The sequence below is a fragment of the Monodon monoceros genome, unplaced genomic scaffold, assembly GCF_005190385.1.
Source record: "Monodon monoceros isolate NGI ecotype Baffin Bay Population unplaced genomic scaffold, NGI_Narwhal_1 Super_Scaffold_5, whole genome shotgun sequence".
NCBI classification, from domain to species: domain Eukaryota; kingdom Metazoa; phylum Chordata; class Mammalia; order Artiodactyla; family Monodontidae; genus Monodon; species Monodon monoceros.
In genome coordinates, this window is record NW_021703782.1 from 30,187,482 (window position 1) to 30,207,759 (window position 20,278).

General features: G+C 32.7%; 1 protein-coding gene across 4 annotated transcripts in view; it reads left to right on the plus strand.

Annotated features, from left to right (window-relative positions):
- The window catches only part of AGTPBP1 (ATP/GTP binding protein 1), a 172,356-nt gene that overhangs the window by 50,025 nt on the left and 102,053 nt on the right, over positions 1-20,278 (plus strand). For 2 of the 4 annotated variants that reach the window (XM_029203528.1, XM_029203530.1), the window contains exons 4-10: positions 2,194-2,288; positions 6,690-6,753; positions 7,165-7,311; positions 7,915-8,046; positions 9,792-9,885; positions 15,765-15,802; positions 18,826-19,034. In XM_029203528.1, coding sequence (XP_029059361.1) covers positions 2,194-2,288; positions 6,690-6,753; positions 7,165-7,311; positions 7,915-8,046; positions 9,792-9,885; positions 15,765-15,802; positions 18,826-19,034 — 779 coding nt within the window. The remainder of the gene's footprint in view (positions 1-2,193; positions 2,289-6,689; positions 6,754-7,164; positions 7,312-7,914; positions 8,047-9,791; positions 9,886-15,764; positions 15,803-18,825; positions 19,035-20,278) is intronic. The other 2 variants (XM_029203531.1, XM_029203532.1) reach the window with 2 other exon arrangements.

Below are 20,278 nucleotides of genomic sequence, written 5' to 3' on the forward strand. Positions count from 1 at the left end.
TTTCTCTAAAATCAGGAACAAGACATGGATGCCTACTCTCACCACTTTTACTTAACATAGTTTTGGAAGTCCTAGCCACAGCAATCAGAGAAGAAAAAGAAATAAAAGGAATCCATATTGGAAAGGAAGAAGTAAAATAGTCACTGTTTGCAGATGACATGATACTATACATAGAAAACCCTAAAGATGCTACCAGAAACTACTAGAGTTCCTCAATGAATTTGGTAAAGTTGCAGGATACAAAATTAATATACAGAAATCTGCTGAATTTCTGTACACTAACAACAGAATATCAGAAACAGAAATTATGGAAACTATCCCATTTATCATCACATCAAAAAGAGTAAAACACCTGGGAATAAACCTACCTAAGAAGGCAAAAGACCTGTACTCTGAAAACTACAAGACACTGATGAAAGAAATTGAAGATGACAAAAATAGATGGAAAGATATACCATGTTCATGGATTGGATGAATCAGTATTGTTACAATAGCCATACTACCCAAGGCAATGTACAGATTCAGTGCAATCCCTATCAAAATACGAATGGCATGTTTCACAGAACTAAAACAAATAATTTCAAAATTTGTATGGAAACACAAAAGACCCCAAATTGCCATAACAATCTTGAGAAAGAAGAACAGAGCTGGAGGAATCACACACCCAGATTTCAGACTATACTACAAAGAAACAGTAATCAAAACAATATGGTATTGGCACAAAAAACAGACACATAGATCAATGGAACAAGATAGAGAGCCCAGAAATAAACCCAGGTACTTAATCTATGACAAAGGAGGCAAAAATATACGATGGAGAAAAGACAGCCTCTTCAGTAAGTGGTGCTGGGTAAACTGGACAGCTGCATGTGAAAGAATGAAATTAAAACATTCTTTAATGCCATATACAAAAATAAACTCAAATTGGATTAAAGATCTAAATGTAAGATTGGATACTATAAAACTCTTAGAGGAAAACATAGGCAGAACACTCTGACATAAATCACAGCAATAATTTTTTGGATTCATGGCCTAAAGTAAATAAAAGCAAAAATAAATAAATGGGACCTAATTCAATTTAAAAGCAAAGGGGACACCATTGACAAAACAAAAAGACAACCTTTTTTTTTTCTATTTATTGTGATGAAAAGGATCATCTAGTTTCCATTTCTACTGAATGGGAGAAAATATTTGCAAATGATTCGACTGATAAGGGATTAATATGTAATATATATAAACAGCTAATACAACTTCACATCAAAAAAAAAATAGACAACCTAATTAAAAAATGGGAAGAAGAAATGAATAGCCATTTTTCCAAAGAGAAAATGGAGGTGGCCAACAGGCATATGAAAATATGCTCAATATTGCTAATCATCAGTGAAATGTAGCTCAAAACCACAATGAGCTATCACCTCACACTTGTCAAAATGGCTATTATCAAATAGAACACAAATAACAAATGTTGGTGAGCATGTGGAGAAAAAACCCTTGTACACTGTCGTTGGAAATGTAAATTGGCGCAACCACTGTGGAAAACAGTATGGAGCTTTCTCAAAAAACTAAAAATAGAACTACCATATGACCCAGCAATTCCACTCCTGGGTATATATCCAAAAAGCCACAAAAACACTAATTTGAAAAGATATATGCACCCCAGTGTTCATATCAGCATTATTTACAATTGCCAAGATATGGAAGCAGCTTAAGTGTCCATCAACAGATGAATGGATGAAGACGATGTGATATACAGACACAAACACACAGACACACACAATGGAATACTACTCAGCCATAAAAAAAGAACAAATTTTGCTGTTTACAGCAACATGGATGGACTTGGTGGGCATTATACTAAGTGAAATAAGTCAGACAAAGAAAAATACTGTATGATATCACTTAAATGTGGAATCTAAAATATATAACAAACTAGTGAATATAACAAAGAAGCAGATTCACAGATATAGAGAACAAACTAGTGTTACCAGTAGGGAGGGAGGGAGGGAGGGACAATATAGTGGTGAGGAGTGAGAGGTACAAAGTATTTGTTGTAAGATAGGCCATAAGGATATGTTGTATACTACAGGGAATATTATCTAATATAATATAATTATAACTAATATGATATCTAATATTAGTAAATGTTAACTGTGTGATAAAACTATATGTAATTTTTTTTCTTTCATGTTTTAGAAGAAAACTTTTTTTCCTACTTTTCAGAAAAAACAAGGAGAGAAATGACAGCCAAAGGTTCTACAGGAATGGAAGTTCTGCTGTCAACATTAGAGGTAAGTCACTGACATGCTTTAATTATGTAGCTGTTAATAGCAACCAATACTGAGAGAAAAAAAATTACAAAGTACAAAATTTTTATCCTAGAGGTAGAGCCAATGAATGGAAGTTTGTTTTCTTTTTTAAATTATTTGGAATGGGGATATAAACATTCTAACATATACTAGATAAACCTCTAAGTGTATTTCCCTAGGATTATAATGATAACCATATTTTAAATCTTAATATGCCATTCTAATTGGTAATAGAAAATAAAGCATTAGTTGGAAATAAATCTTTAGCTTAAAATAAATGATTGAGGGACTTCCCTGGTGGTCCAGTGGTTAAGACTCTGTGCTTCCACTGCAGGGGGCATGGGTTTGATCCCTGGTCAGGGAACCAATATCCTGCATAATGTGTGGCGTGGCCAAAAAAAAAAAAAAAGATTGAAATTGGAAATTCTCATTTGTTCTGTTAGTTATCCATTTATGATTAAGTTCACTTCATACATTGGTTGAATAACTATATTATATTGATATTAATTAAGTTTCAATGCTAGTATAACAGTTTGGGGTGGATCAGCAAGACATAGTCAGAATCAAGATTTTATATTTTATTCAGTGCAATGTTAAAAATAAGGAGTGAGTGAGTACATTGTATACCTTAGGCTTAAACAATGTTATATGTCAGACTATATCTTAGTAGAACTGGAAAAAAAATGATCAGGGAGTGAGTTCATGTGTGTGTGTTTTTTTTTTTGAGTGTGCCGCATGGCTTGTGGGATCTTAGTTCCTTGACCAGGGATGGAATCTGTGCCCTCAGCAGTGGAAGTGTGAAATCCTAACCACTGGACTGCCAGGGAATGCTCTGTTTTTTTTTTCCCTTTAGTTGAAGTATAGTACTGATTTACAATATTATATTTTTTATAGTTTCAGGTGTACGGCATAGTAATTCAGTATTTTTACAGTTTATACTCCATTAAACGTTATTACAAGATAATGGCTATAAATTCCCTGTGCTATACAATATATTCTTGTTGCCTATTTGTTTTATACTTAGTAGTTTGTAACTCAATTCTGTACCCCTAATGTGCCCCTCCACCATCTTCTCTCCCCACTGGTAACCACTAGTTTGTTTTCTGTATCTGTGAGAATGTTCCAGTTTTGCTTTATACATTCATTTGTATTGTTTTTTAGAGTTCACATATAAGTGATAGCATACAATATTTGTCTTTCTCTGTCTGACTTGTTTCACTAAGCATAAAATTCTCTAGGTCCATCCACATTACTACAAATGGCAGAATTTCATTATTATGGCTGAGTAATACTCTATTGTATATATATATATGTGTGTGTATGTATATATATGTATATATATATAATATATATAATACTCTATTATATATATATACCACATCTTCTTTATCCATTCATCTGTTTATGGATACTTGGGTTGCTTCCATATCTTGGTTATTGTAAACAGTACTGCTATGAACATCAGGGTGCATATATCTTTTCAAATTAGTGTTTTTGTTTTTTTCTGGATATATACTCAGGATTGGAATTGCTGGGTCATTCTGTAGTTCTATTTTTAGTTTTGAGAAACCTCCACACTCTTTTCCACAGTGGCTGTACCAATATACATTCCCACCAACAGTGTACATGGGTTTTTTTCTCCACATCCTCGCCAACATTTGTTTTTTGTGTTCTTTTTGTTGATAGCCATTCTGACAGGTGTGAGGTGATATATCATTGTTGTTTTGATTTGCACTTCTATAATAATTATCCTTATTGTACATCTAGTCATGTGCCTTTTAATTTATTGAGACTTGTTTTGTGGCCTGGCATGTGATCTATCCTGGAGAAGGTTCCATGTGCACTTGAAAAGATTATGTATTCTGCTGTTTCGGGATGTAATGTCCTGTAGATACCTATTAAGTCCAACTGGCCTCTGGTGTCATTTAAGACTACTGTTGCCTTTTTGATTTTGTGTCTAATGAGCTGTCCAGTGATGTAAGTGGGGTGTTAAAGTCTTCTACTATTATGTATTATTGTCAGTTTCTCCTATATGTCAGTCATCACGAATTATTAGAGTAATGCAAATCAAAATCACAATGAGGTATCACCTCACACTGGTCAGAATGGCCATCATCAAAAAATCTACAAACAATAAATGCTGGACAGGGTGAGGAGAAAAGGGAACCCTCTTGCACTGTTGGTGGGAATGTAAATTGATATAGCCACTATGGCGAACAGTATGGAGGTTCCTTAAAAAACTAAAAATAGAACTACCATATGACCCAGCAATCCCACTACTGGGCATATACCCAGAGAAAACCATAACTCAAAAAGACACATGCACCCCAATGCTTATTGCAGCACTATTTACAATAGCCAGGTCATGGAAGCAACCTAAATGCCCATCGACAGATGAATGGATAAAGAAGATGTGGTATATATACACAATGGATTATTACTCAGCCATAAGTAGGAACGAAATTGGGTCATTTGTAGAGAAGTGGATGGACCTAGAGACTGTCATTCAGAGTGAAGTAAGTCAGAAAGAGAAAAACAAATGTATGTTAACGCATATATGTGGAATCTAGAAAAACGGTACAGATGAACCTGTTTGCAAGGCAGAAATAGAGACACAGACGTAGAGAACAAATGTATGGACACCAAGGGGGGAAAGGGGGGGTGGGATGAATTGGGCGATTGGGATTGACATATATACACTAATATGTGTAAAATAGATAACTAATGAGAGCCTTCTGTATAGCACAGGGAGCTCCACTGTACAGTAGAAACTAACACAACATTGTAAAACAACTATATCCCCTCCCCCCCAAAAAAAACTATAGGGTGCAAGATAGTTTTGTACAGCGTTGTATTGTACAACATGGGGAATATAGCCAATATTTTGTAATAACTAAATGGAAAGTCACCTTTTAAAATTGTATAATATTTTTTAAAAATTAAAAATAAAAAACTGTATTCAAAAAAAAAGTTATCCCGCTTCCCTGGTAAATGAGATAGCAGTGCAACTTCCATTCAGATTCCAGTGGCCTGAACTCAGTCATATGGCTCAAACGTAATTGCAAAAGAGCTGGAAAATGTGGTTTGGCTGTGTACCCAGGAAGAAGATGAACACTTAGCAATACTGCTCCTGCCGCAGTCCATTCTTTTCTTTAACAAATGTTAAATGTTTGTCTCTCATTCTTCCAACTCCATCCCCAGTGAGCCAGTGGTCCAGTTAATACCCACAGTGCTAAGACGAGGGTCTCTGGTTAATGTGTGGTGCTTTTTCTGGTCTGGATTTGACTTTCTGGTTCCATTAGTCTCTGTCCTTAAGTGTTGAACTAGACAACACTTATTCCCTTTTGGAAAGGGGAAGAACAAGAGTCCCATTCCAGTCACTGATAACATTGCAATTCCGAAATTCCTCTAAATAAACACTGTAAAATCCTTCTACTCTGGGGATGAGGCAGTTCCTTGAATAGGCCACAGTTCTGCTGTCTATGTGGCTTTCTTCATCCAAGCATTGCTTTTAGTAAGAGAAATATAACCAAAGTACAGTATTTAAACATTTTCTCTTATTAGATTGGTTGTTCAGACTTTGGGAAATAGTTACTTTTCTGCATTGTGGGTTGGAGTGTAAATTGCTCAGTGAAGAGCAAGTTAGTAATATCTACTGTCAAAATAAATGCCCATATCATTGACCAAGAAATTCTAGGAATTTATCCCATGTACAGTTGTACTTGCTTCCCTGTAAGTGTACGTACTTAGTTTTGGTTGCAATTTTTAATAGCAAAAGATTAAAAAAATTTAAATATCCCATTGATAGGTGACTGGTTGCATAAACAATGGTATTGCCATGCAGTAGAATATATCATGTGGCCCTTAAAAAAGGGTGAAGAAACTATTTATTGACATGTAAAAATATCAGTATAAAAATAGTTATCTATAGAGCAGTAATACCATTTGGAGAAATAAATCTATGTATACATGTGTATTTACATGGATTACTTTTATGTGTGTACAGTATCTTGCTGGATGCATAAGAAATTGATAATGCAGTTACTTTTTGAGAGGGGAGCTCACTGGATAGTCACCATATATACATTGTAGTGCCTTTTATATTTTAATACATTTATTTGTATTGTCTATTTGGTAGAAGTTTATGAGTTCAAATTAATTCCTGTTGATAATAAGAAAATAATAGCTCAGATGATTTCCAAAAAATTTTAAGGACAATGAGACTGAAGTGATGTGTGAGAATAGTGAAAACCTGAATACGTTTATTCTTAGAGAAACCAAAAAGGTCATCTGTAAAATATAGGTGGTTCCCGACAGACAGAAAAAGTTTGGGAATCACAAATTTACAATGTTTTAATAAAGCAAATAAACTATTTATTTCAGAACACGAAAGATCTTCAAACTACACTTAATATCTTAAGCATTCTTGTTGAGCTGGTGTCAGCTGGTAAGTTTTTGTTTCCTTTGGTGTAATTTCTGTTTGTAAACAATGATCAGAAATGCATCATGTGTACTTTTTTTTGGAATTTTCTGATACTCATACAGAGGCTATTTTGAGTATTGGAATTTGGAAGCGAAAATGTCATACTCTTGTTCTTGCTTTGTTTTTGGTATCTTCTGGTGTCCCTCAAACCCATGTGTTTTAGAGCCTTGAATGTAGAGTTTTGCATCACTTTTATTTACTATCTGCGCTATTTTTTAAACTAACATAAATAAAATAAAATTTTATTTTGATGCTATTTGTTTTCTTTCTGAAGTCATCACTTTTAATACTTCTTTAAAGCTAACAGGTTGTGATATCTAATATGTTATAGAAGAATTTGCGATTTCAACATATTTCTTTCAAAAAACTTCTTAGGTGGAGGTCGAAGAGCGAGTTTCTTAGTCTCCAAAGGTGGTTCACAAATATTATTACAGTTACTTATGAACGCCAGCAAAGAATCTCCTCTGAATGAGGAGTTAATGGTGCAGATTCATTCCATTCTTGCAAAAATTGGACCGAAAGGTAAGGGTTTCGTTTGTATGACTCTCAGGTGGAACTGTTTTTGTTACATCAATTCTGTGTGCCTTGAAACTGGTAAATTTTACAATCTAAAATGCTACTGCTTTTTCTTGGTCTGAGTCATGGAATGCTTTTTACAGTCAACTAGTGACCTGCAAGAATTTAGGATCCTGAATTCCTGAGTAATTCTATTGCATACGGTGGAAAAAGGAAGAAAAAATGCGTTAAAGTCAGAAGTGTGTCTTGGTGTGTGTGTCCCTGGTATATATATGTTACAAAAGATACACGTAACATGGATATTATTGAGGCCAGAAGGAGGGAGTGTGGATGGGAATGCTTTGAGGAGCATGCAGGTAGAATGTGTTTGCTTTTCATTAATAGTCATCTTATAGTCACGTCTCAGTGCCTAAAAAGCTTACAGTCTAGTTAAGCTTTTAATCATAATCATATAAGAAAGTGATTACAGCTTTAATTATCTCAGATCAACTTTTAGTTGATAATATGAATTTACAATATTAGTTTTAGAAATTTCATTGTTTTATGACATTTCATTTTATTCAGAAGTTATATATGAATAAATTGTGTTTGTTCATTTTTTTTAAACAGACAAAAAATTTGGAGCGAAAGCTAGAATTAATGGAGCTCTAAATATAACCCTGAATTTGGTCAAACAGAATTTGCAGAATCATCGCTTGGTTTTGCCTTGTCTTCAGCTTTTACGAGTATATTCTGCCAACTGTGAGTATTTCAGAGCAGCTTTTAGTTAGCTCAGTGTTGTGAAGTTAACACAAAATGAAAATTCTGTACTTTAACTTCATAAGTCTCTAAAATTTGTGGACAAGGAAAGAGAATATTTAATATGGCTCCTTGTAATTCTAACCCCCCACCACAAAAGTGAGGTAGGGTAAGAAGGTGAGTTGACAAAATCTTCAGAATTCTCATTAATTCCCCCAGTTTGTAAAGGCATGTAGTAAGGGGGATGAGTAGGTGGCCTGTGGAGAAGATTTGGAGGAATATGAGGATATTGGAAGCTGGAAAAACTGCTATGCGTAGTTGGATTTTCACAGATGAGAGGAAAATTGAGAAGGAAGGAATGTGGTGGCATAGTCACCTGGAGCTAATTCTCTTCAGTAATGAATAGGGGAGTAGCAGAACCGAAAATAAATAGCACAGGAGCCTCTGAGGAAGCTGGAGAAAACAGTAATCACAGGGAGAGAGTCTCAGATGAAGTGTCTCTCAATGGGCGTACACACACACACACACACACACACACACACACACATATTCTCTCCCTCTCTCACTAATGTAATATTAGGTCCCAAGCCCCTGAGGTATGGATTTTCTTCTATTCCCTGACTATGGGATTGGAATGATTAATAAAACACCTAGAATTGAGACTGTACAGTACATATTATTGCAGAACATCATCACAAAATAACGATAATCAAAGTGGTAGATGCGTGTGTGTGTATTTATTTATCTGTATCTATACTTTGACAATATAGCTAAAGGTGTACTCACAGGAAAATAGTTTTGAATACTTAAATATTTAACACTTAAATAATTAAGAAGCACATAAGGAAATGAATTAATTGGCTGTTTAAACAAAGAAATTAGGAACAGAGCAATAAACATAAGGAAAACAGAGGAATGAAATAGTGAAGAAAAAATACGTTATGAAATCTTCAAAAGTTGATTTAAAAAATAAAACAATTGGATTAAAAATAAAACAGATAAACCACTGAATGAAGGAAAAAGGAACACAAAACAGACTAAAATTAGAAGCGATAATGGAGTAATAAACAGATATAGAGGAAATTAAAATTGTCATACAAAACTTTAGGAACTACATTTTCGGTGGCATTTTATTTAATTAAGCACCAGGAGGTCAGTAAACAGTGTATCTATAATTTTTAAATAATATTTGTTCAGGATTGAAAATGTTAGGCACAATTTTCTGGTTAGGTAATTATTTGCATGTTCTGTCTAAAGTTGTTACCTGTTTTTCCCTACTGCAGTCGCTTTAGTTAAGGTCCTCATTACCTCTCACCTAGACCACAGTCTCCTAATGTGTCTCTCAAATCCATCTTTCCTACAATGCTGTTAAATCTGACCTGTAGCTAAAATGCAGATCTGATTTGTTGTTCCTTTTGGGTAATTCCCTGCAGTTGAAAGAATTAACAGCTTCTAGGACCTTTCATAATTTGTTTTAACTTCTTTTCCCACCTCATCTTCCCATTGGCATGCCTTTGTCTAACACTTTGTTTTAACAACATGTAACTGCAATTTCCCTGCAACATTAAAAAATAAAGCAAAAAAGCCCCCCTTCCTTTGAAGTATTGACTAAGGTGGACTTTACGAGGGACTTGAGTTCACATGTACTAAACAATTTGTATATATTTTTGGCTATGTATCACATGTATATGCATTTCTACTCACTGAGGTTTTTAAATCACTTTACATCTTTTTTTTCACCTTCCCAGCTGTGAATTCTGTATCCTTAGGGAAAAATGGAGTTGTGGAACTGATGTTTAAAATCATCGGACCATTTAGTAAGAAGAATTCCAGTCTTATGAAGTGAGTAAATGTATTAAGTGTAAATCGAGGTATACCCTTTGTTATTTTGGGCCTTACCATCTTGATCTGTACAATAAGCAGATTGGGTTTAATTGTATCTAGGGTCCTTTCTCAGTTCTTAAATAGTGATTTAATTATGATACAGATTTTCTTTAGTATAAAGTTTAACCTTCAAAAATATATCAAAATTAGATAAATTCATTGAACATAGTGTTATGGAAATTTAGACTTTGAACATTCCTAGATACTATAATAGGAAAAAAGACCATTGATAGAGTATCATTCATTCAGAAACATTTATTGAGTGCCTACTATATTCCCTACCCAATTTTACAGTCTTTTAATGACTACTTCCTTCAGTTTTACAATTATCTGGATATATTTTAAATTTATACATTTCTTCTTTGTCAAAATCATGTTATTCTTTTTCTTACTTTGAGATATGTATATATATCTCAAAATATGTGTTATATATATGTGTATTTGTGTGTGTGTGTGTATATATATATACACACACACACATCCATAAATAAATAAAAAATAAATATATATACACACATATTCATTTGTAGGTCTCTCAACCTCAAAATGAAAGCAGTTTCAGTTATTTCATTATATTTAGTACTTTCTTAAGCCAAATTAATGGTCATTCTTTAAAAAAAATTTTTATTATGGAATTTTTCAAATACAGCATTTATATATTAATTATTACTTATTATATTCAACAGTTATCAACATTCTGCCATGTTTGTTTCATTTATTCCCCCTCCAGACTTCTATTTATTTTTCCTGGGGTATTTTTAAGCAAATCCCAGATGTTTTCCACATATATATGAATTTCTGTAAGCAAATACCAGATATTTTCTCACTTTTCCCCTAAATACTTCATTATGTAACTCTGCTAAATAGGGACCTAAAAAATAACCATAATACTGTAATCATACTCAACAAAATGATTAATTCCCTAACACAATCTAAAATCCAGTGTGTTTAGTTATCTCCAGTTGTCTCCAAATGCCCTTTAAAGCAAATATCAGCCATGACATTTATACTGTAAATTCTTTAGTATGATCACTATCAGACATAGTTTTTTTCTTTTAGTGTTACCAAAGTATCATTTCTTTGTTCAACAATATTAATAATTCTTTAAGATCATCTAATATTTTCTGATTGTCTGAGGAATGTCTTTTTTTTACAGTTGGCTTGTTCAAATCAGGATCCAAATAAGGGCTCTATATTCTACTTGATTGATAAGTCTTGTAATTTTTTGCAGTCAGTAACAGTCCCCCTACTTTTCCGTTCTGTTTTATTTGTTGAAGGAACTGGGTGGCATCTTATAGAATGTCCCAACATAGATTAAGATGACTGTATACTGGGGTCACTTAATTTGTAGGTATATCCCTCAAATTTTCTGTAGACTGATGGAGCTTGAGGCTTGATTAGATTTGTTTTTTGTTTTTTTTTTAATGGTCAAAATATTTCATAGGTGGTGCTGGGTCTCTGTTTTGCACCACTGAAAATCATTGTGTTGAAATGTTCCACCCCCTTTCACCTAAAAACTTAGCAATATTTCATAGCATTGCCTGATCCATTATTTCTTAAAAGATTCCAAAATAGTGACTTTTCTAATTTTCTCATTCTTTCTACTTTTATTAGCTGTGATTCTTTTATAAGGAAGAACTTGTCCACATCAACTATTTGGTTAAATTTTACAAGTGAATAACGTCCAGAACATACTCAGTCTTTTCACCCTTACTTAATAAAGGTCAGATGTTTAGCTTTTACCCTGCTTGAAAATGGAAGCTTACTTGCACATATAATTATTTATTAAATATTATTTGGTGGGATGACAGCATATTTACTTATATAAAGATCATACACACAGTCTTAGAGCATCTGATGAAATGTGACAAGATAAAGAAAATGATTGTTCACAATTAGTAAAACCAACTTCCGGAATTGATGTAGTGTAGTGAGTGGGCTTTGGAGCCCTGCAGAACTTGATTTGCGTGTTAGCCCTTACTGGCTTCATGATATGAAGTAAGTTGCCTAACTTTTTATGCCCCAGTTTCCTGTCTGTAAAATGGTAGTATTTGTGCCTCCATCATAAGGTTGTTATGAGGATTCAATGAGGTAATTCTTGTAATTAGCACAATGCCTATATTAATGCAGTGTAATTAGTTTAGGTAAGTAATGTAGTAATGTGGATGTGCATGAATCCTAGTTAATATGAAAAATATATTCTTTATCTTTAAAATTTTTATGCCTTTTCTCTTCTTGATCTTTAAAGTACTTTAAAATTAATCTTGATCTTGGTTATGATCTCCTACTTAAGATCTACATTACTCTATTGTAACCAAGTTACCAAACCTAATATAAAAAGTTCCTAGGAGAAAAGAACATTTCACAAGTATCTGTATAATATACAACATGGACTATTTCCAAAACCATGTAGAAATCAGTGAGTCTAAACTTCTGAGAAAGGAATGTAAGTTATCTACATTATTCCTTCATTCTTTTTTCTATATTTTAAAAAGAAAAACTCTTTAAACTTTATTTTTACTTTAAAAAGGATAAACCATTCATTGACCAGACATCTATATCATGATTCCTTTATTATTTTGAATAATTGTAGGATCTCCCCCTTAATTAAACAATCTCAACATCTAGAGCATTTGTATACCAATTCTTCCTCCCCTTAATGCCGTGCATTTAGTTAGTTGAAGAAGATCGAGGGTTATTATTTATGTTTGAAGAGCGGCGCTTTCCTTTAGAATTTCCTTTCCTTTCCAATTTTAGGTTTTAGATTTAAACACTGTTAATCTAGAAGGAAGCAACTCTAAAAGTTATTGTAACTCTTTCTGAGTTTCACTACAGGTTTGGAGGTTATTGCAAGGATTGACTCCCCCCGCAACTTAAATAACTTCATGAGTACCTGGGGCTTCAGTTTCTCCTCCCTCACTGCTCCCAAATGAATAAGCCACAGGCTGCTTTTAAAGCCATTGTTAGTTATTATTCTGTGTGGGACTTGTGAAGACTGCAAAATATATGAGGAAGTATAAAATATTGGTGCTGAGAAATTCTAATCAACATATAAAAATGTACTTTTCAATAAATACTATTCTGTAATTGTTGGGTAACTTTTATATTATAAATTCATACTGGCTTATAACTGACATAGAATTGCAGAAATTCCTTTGTACTGAAGTTTTTAAAAATACCTTTTAAAAAACATCTTGGTAAAACTGTCAAGACGACTTTGCACCAAACTTCATAATTTCTTTTCATCTAATGGGGCTGTGGAACAAGCATGATGGGCAGAAGGAATTGGGTGCATATCCAGTTTTGGCAGCATTGAAGAATAAACATCAAGAGAAAAACATGTAGTTTAAGGCTTAGAAAATGTCAGAGCACTTCTGTTTGGTTCAAATGTGTTGTAAACAACTGCCAGCAGGCAGAAAGACTGTTTCTGAAAGTGCTGTTAAGATTTTTAAAATTTTGAATTAAGACTTAGCTGTAGATGGGAAAATTCTGAGTTCATTGCAAATGATTGCCTCTAAGCAATTGTATTAGTTTCCTAGGACTGTTGTAATAAAGTACCTAGTACAAAGTTGGTAGTTTACAATAACAAATTAATTGTCTCTGGAGGCTGGAAGTTCAGAATCAACTTGTCAGCAGGACCAGTGTTCCCTTTGTAACCTGCAGGGGAGAATCCTTCCTTGCTTATTCCTAGCTTTTGGTGGTTTGCTGGCAATCTTTAGTGTTCCTTGGTTGTAGGTGCAACATTTCAGTCTCTGCCGCTGTCATCATATGGTGTTCTCTCCTTGTGTGTCTGTCTTCAAATAGTCTTCCCTCTTTTTATAAGAGCATCCGTGTTGATGGATTAAGGGCAGTCTACTCCAGCATGACTTCATTTTAACTAATTACATCTGCAAAGACCCTGTTTCCAGATAAGGCCACGTTCTGAGGTGCTAGAGGTTTGGACTTCAACATACCTTTTTGGAGGAGGCTGACATTTCTGATTTCATAATTTTCTTTCTCAACAAGAATCTTGTATGATTTATTTTTCATATCACTTAGTTTTTATGTGACCCTAGGCATATTATATTCTGAAATCCTTAGTTTCCTTATTCATAAAATGTGTCAATTCTATGGACTAGGAATTTTTTTTTTTTAAGAATTAAACTAGAAAACACACATACAAGGCATATGTAACAATTTTTGGCATTTATCAGGCCTTGCTGAATGAAGTCTTCTTTTTTCCCCAAAATTGCCATTGTACTTAGAAGATCCCTTTAGTTCTGATTTTGACCAATTTAAAAGTCATCCTTATTCTGATAGTTTTACAGTCTTAAGTGCATTTTATTGAATAATTATAAGATTATGAAAAGTTTCTTACTGATGATTCAGTGCTGTGAAAATTCTGTTATAATTTTATAGTTTTCATTTACTTTTAACTTGCCATTACCAAAACTGCACATTGTTTTGAGAAAGTTACATGCAGGAGTTTATATTTTTTAGAGCATATACTGTTGTTTTTATTTTACAAATGTTATCATAAATAAATGTTTATATGGTTGCTTTATTTGTGTCAATAAACCAAAATGTAACTGTTAACAACTTGCTCTAGAGGGTAGCAGTAATGAGCATTTATTATAAATGAGCACTTAGTCTGTACCTAGTCCTGGATTATTGTTTCAGGTTCTATTTTGAACCAATATCCATCTTAAATCAGTATCCGTTTTAAATCTTCTAAGTCATCTTAGAAGTCATCATCTGGTCACGCTATGTGTACCACTAGTGTGTATGTAGCTTTATTAACTTTATTATCTTGTTTTCAGTTTTAATTTCTTGAGTAGTTTTTCCATAGATATGTACATTTTATTACCTTATCTAGATTGTAAAATTATCTGTGAAAGAGATAACTTTGTTTTCTAATTTTATACCCATGAAGAACCTGCTACTGTGGGTATCTAGTAGGCATTCAACAAATGCTTAGTGATGAGTGAAATGCTTAAATTTGACAGTGTACATATTTTTATGCAAATTAATTATCCTTGTTGAAATCTTACTAAGAGGTACTGGCTTATATTTTTAAAGTTCCTGAAAGTTCCATTTCTTCAATAACTCATTTTTAAAAAAATATTTGAATTACAGGCTTTCCACAGTGATCTTATATATATTTTCAAAGTTGCTTAATGGCCACTGATTTCACTGTGTGTAACTGCACATTTATATTTAAAGAATATATAAGTCCTCTAATGGGCAGTGAGAACTTTTGAGATGTTAATTAGGTCATTATTCTCTTTGGTGCCGTATGGCTGAAAAATGTTAAGGGTTCATACTTCCTCTCCCCAAACCTCCTAGTTCCAAAATATTTTACATTTGTTATCACATTAAATGTTAGGATTATTGCTTGATAGAGCTAAAATACTTTGAAGTCAGATAGCTACGAATATCTATAGAATTTTGTAGTTGCAAACTTTGTGTTAAAACTTGTTTTTGTTTTAATTTTTTTGTGAATCAGAATCTATGATTCTTAGTATTATTCCTTTGTGAACTCTGTCCCAGTCAGACACAGGTACAATGATTCCATTCACCTAACCTCTGATATGAAGACTTAGACATTGTTAATTTTCTTCTTTTTCTTTCTTAAACATTTTTTTTTGGTGCTTTTTTGTTGATATTTCAATCTTCCTCATATCCAATTTTAACCTGAAGGAAGTGAGGCATATAGAGAAACAGCATATGTAATTTATTATAACAGGAATGACATTTGGAGTAGATACTAATTACTTATCTGAAAAGATTGTATGAATTTACTATTGTAGATTAATTTTACTAGTTTTGTTGTTGTTTGTGTTTTCTCATGTTGACAGGGTTGCTTTAGACACTCTTGCTGCATTGCTAAAATCAAGTAAGTTTTTAAATACTAGAAATACTAGATACTATTTTTCTGAGTATTCTGTCTACTATGTTAAAGAAACTGGAAATGTAGATTTAGTTTATGTTTATAAAGCTTGTTCATAATAATTTAATGTCAAAGTTGATTTTATCTTTTAGTACAGTCGATTGATATATATCTAAGATCATTTATGTTTATTGAGCTCTAATTTATCAGTACATTCATATAATTTATTCAAGTATATTGACTTCCTTTTTCTAAGTTACTTTCATAAACATAAAGCCTTGTTAGTAGGGGAAAGTAATATGTAAATATTATATAGTATCATTTTGAAAAAGTGATGCTAACATGGCCTTGAGAACATCTACCATGAAGAGTATCTTTGACAACTACTGTCTCTATGTAACATATGATTTCCAGTTAGGACCTCTTTATTAGAAGTTTTATTTCTACCATAAAATTCAAATTTATAACATTAAAAATGACTTAATGTAAATTTACATTTTACTAAATGCATTTACAGACTAAAGCACAATTTTTTTAATCTTCAAAATTGAAGTATTGGAGGAAATGTGTCTTAACACAATATGGTGCTTTTTTTTTGGAGAGTAACCATCTGCATTATGTGCTTTTTTTCTCTCCGTGATACTCAGTGTCTGTATTTTAAATATTAATTTTTGTTAGCACTTCCATTCCCCCATTCCATTGGTTGATTAAATTAACATCTTATTTAACCACAATAACATTTAGTCCTAAAGATCTATATTGATGGCTTTCAATGTTATTTTTCCCCAAAACTGTCTATTGATGGTGAGACCAACTTGCCCTTAAGTTTGATGAGAAGGACAGTAGCAAATGATTAATTGATTGAGAATCTGATATTTGGTAATGATTTATTAAATTTAAAGAATCACCGTAGGTATTACTATTATATACTAGAGTGCATAAAATTCAGTTAACAGTTTTATCCTTGAAATGAAATGTGTGTTATTCAATTATATTAGCTATGTAGCTTTGTTTTCATATATGATGTGATAAACTTTAGACCAAGATTAGAATATTTGGATTAATTTCAAAGATATTTGTAGCCTTGCTTTGATGTGCCCTCCCTGCCTTTGTGGTTCAAATTGTTTAAAGATTAATTTTTAAATTAATGTAGGCATATTTTTTTTGATTTAGAGTAGATTAAAATAGCCATTAAAACTAAACTCTTATTAAAGCTTACTAATTTTCAGAATCACTGATGACAAAGTCACTAATTCGAAGTCAGTAAAAACTAAAACTCTAAGTTTCAAGTATTTTTAGAAATCAGTTAACCTAAAATGACTGAAATGCTGATATCTTCAGTTTTAAATAATAAGCTTCCTTTTACTCCCTCCCTTCTTCTCCTTCAAAGGAGGATGGTGGGCAAACATATCTGTTTGCTCCATCAGGTAAAAAAGTAACTGACAAGTAAATGATCCTGGATTGCAGATAGATCTGCTCACTTCTCTTAAGAGTCACTCAGCACGTGTGTTTGAGTTATGCACAAGTTTTTAATTTGATCTTCAATAAAGAATTTAAATATTTCTCATAAATACCATTTAGGCTTTTGGGAATTCCAGTGGAAACACAGTTTGTAATAGGAGTTACAGTGATTCTTAAAAGACATTATGATAGTAATATATTTTAAGTATTACTGGTAATACTAAGAAGCTAGTAAGCTAAAGGCTTATATATTCCAATTGGTGTAAACAAAATATGTATATTTGTTTAAAATACATGAAACTATTGTTAGTCAGAACTATTGAACTATCCTATAGATAGCCACAGCCTTAGCAAACTAGCTCTTCCAGACACAACAGAGGTATTAAACCTTTTACATAAGAAAGTGCCCCGCTCCTGCCCCTGTGAGTTTCTTCCAGCTCTCAAATATCAGAACATAATTTCTAAGAGGGCATTAATAAGTTTGTTGATCTCAGTGTCTTTATGTTTTAGGTGGGTATTAGCACATTTAAAACTGTAGTAATTCTTTCAGGCAACTAAAAGCAGCACAGCCTTACTGTTGCATTATCTTAGTGTCCATGCCATGAGCCAGGTGGTCATTTTATACGTAAATGTAGATGAGGAAGAGATTGGTATTTCTTTCTAAGTAAACAACCTCAGATGGGTTGGTATTCCACATTATCTTGCACTCTTATCATTGGCCCACCCTCGTAGTGCTGGGTGGCTCAGGATGTTGCTAAGATATGATCCCCTTGCTCTCATCTTAGTGAAATGCACCCTTTTGGTTAAAAATCTTAAATATTAACATTAAAAAAATGAAGTACATCAAATTTATGAATTTATTTCTGTTAATTTTACCCCAATAAAATTGCCTGTTTACAAAAAAAAATTTTGATGCAGTTTTTTCATATATTGAAAAATTAATGACAATAAAGCACTATCTTCTAATCATATAATGCTTCTTACATTTCACTTACTAAAAAGTTGTTTAAGTGCTTTTCACTTAGCTTTCTTGTGGCATGGATATTTATATATAATTGTGGGGGTAATTAAAATTTAAAATAATTTCAGTAGAAACACATACAATTTGTAGTAGGAGCGACAATCCAATGGAGTTTATTTCACACAAAGATTGTAATAGAAGTTGCGATAATGATAATGGCTTTTAACAAAATCATAGTCACAGCTAGTGAGTTAAAGGCTTATATATTCCTTTTGGTGTAGTGAAAGTCAGTATATTCATAAGTTTTAAAATATATGAAAGTTTTGTTAGTATTAACATTTAAAAATATACAACCTTAATTGTGTTAAAGATATTTTGATATTTATTAACCACAAAACAATATATGGGCAGGTTTCTGGAAAATTACCTGGAACTTGTCATATTTATGTTGTTAGCTAAAAAATATTTAAATATGTGGTTGCCATTTATTTTTGGAAAAGTATTGTAAGACTTCATTCCAGTATTGTGGTTATGTTTTTAATTTGATTTATTCTACCAGTGTCTCTTATTATTTAAAAAATATTTTCTCAATTTTCTTTTGTTAAAGAAACAAATGCCAGGAGAGCTGTAGACAGAGGATATGTCCAAGTCCTTTTAACAATTTATGTAGATTGGCACCGCCATGATAATCGGCATAGAAACATGCTCATTCGAAAAGGAATTTTACAGAGTTTAAAAAGTGTTACAAGCATCAAGTTGGGAAGAAAAGCATTTATTGATGCCAATGGGATGAAAATTCTTTATAACACTTCACAAGTAAGTTTTTAATTTTCTTCGTGTTATTATGATTACCTATTAATGATAGGATTTGGTTCTTAAGAATACTTAGTATTTCTAAAAATACTCAAAAAGTATGATAAATATATTAAAAAAATCCAAAAGCCAAAAGGCACAATCGTTTCTCAAATGTGACATCAGACTGAGTTCGAGAAAGTGCTCAGTGCATATCTCTGCAATATGAGGTTTTTCCCCCATACGTAAAAGGAAGATGTATATAAATCTCTCCACTGGGCAGGAAGGAATTCCATATAGCCACGTTTTCTAAGGTGTGCAGTTGGCTATACTCAGTTTTGTATGTTCCCCTCATAAGTATTCACAAATCCTTTATGGCTGGTAAGGCAGATATGTTGTTTGTGAGTGTTCTCAGTCTTTCTCCTGGAGAGAATATTTTTAAATAGTGCAGGTACAGAAGTGAAACCTGGAGTTAGGAATCCTGGTTCTGCCAGCCATCTTATGCGTAAACCTTCTCAACAATATCTTTAGCAAGATTCTAGCATCTGTAGAGTGGGGATATTGCAAAGTAACCTTTTATTTTTACAAGGCTATAATTATTAGAACAAAATCTGTCTTGAAAATTCCAACCAGTCATCTTGGTTGTGCCCTCTTGGTCTTACACACAACAAATAATCTTTTTCTGTGTGAGAGTAGTTAAGAACACATGTTTTATGTTAACTCTTAGCTTTTTCTTTTCTAGATCAATCACATGCACTTATTTTCACTATTCCTAATATAGACAGTGATGGATATTTGATATAGGAGGAAGAATTGGGTGACTTTGTTTATGCCACTTCACATTTATGAGCCTTAGTTTTTCATCTGTTTTGACAGGTCAGGTGTGAAGATTTCTACTGAAAATTTCACAGGTTATCAAAGTGCCATCTAAAGCCATCTAGATGTCAATTGTCAATAATAATAACAGTGTTATATGAAATAGTTTCAAATTCCCTGTTCACTAGTCCTTCTCAAGATTAGATACCAGGATAGCAAATTAAACTCTTAAAACTTAAAATTGTGATATTCAGGCTATTCTTTTATAAGTTGAACAGCTAACTTGTTAGGGGTGCTATTGCATGATAACTGATAGAATTTTGAGAAAGGCTCAGCCAAATGCACATTCCTTTTTATTTTTTACACCTGTCTTAATTTCTTAATCTTTCTTCTTTTTTTCTTCTTCCCTTAAAGTTTCATTTTTATTTTATACCCTAGGCTTGCTAAATGCT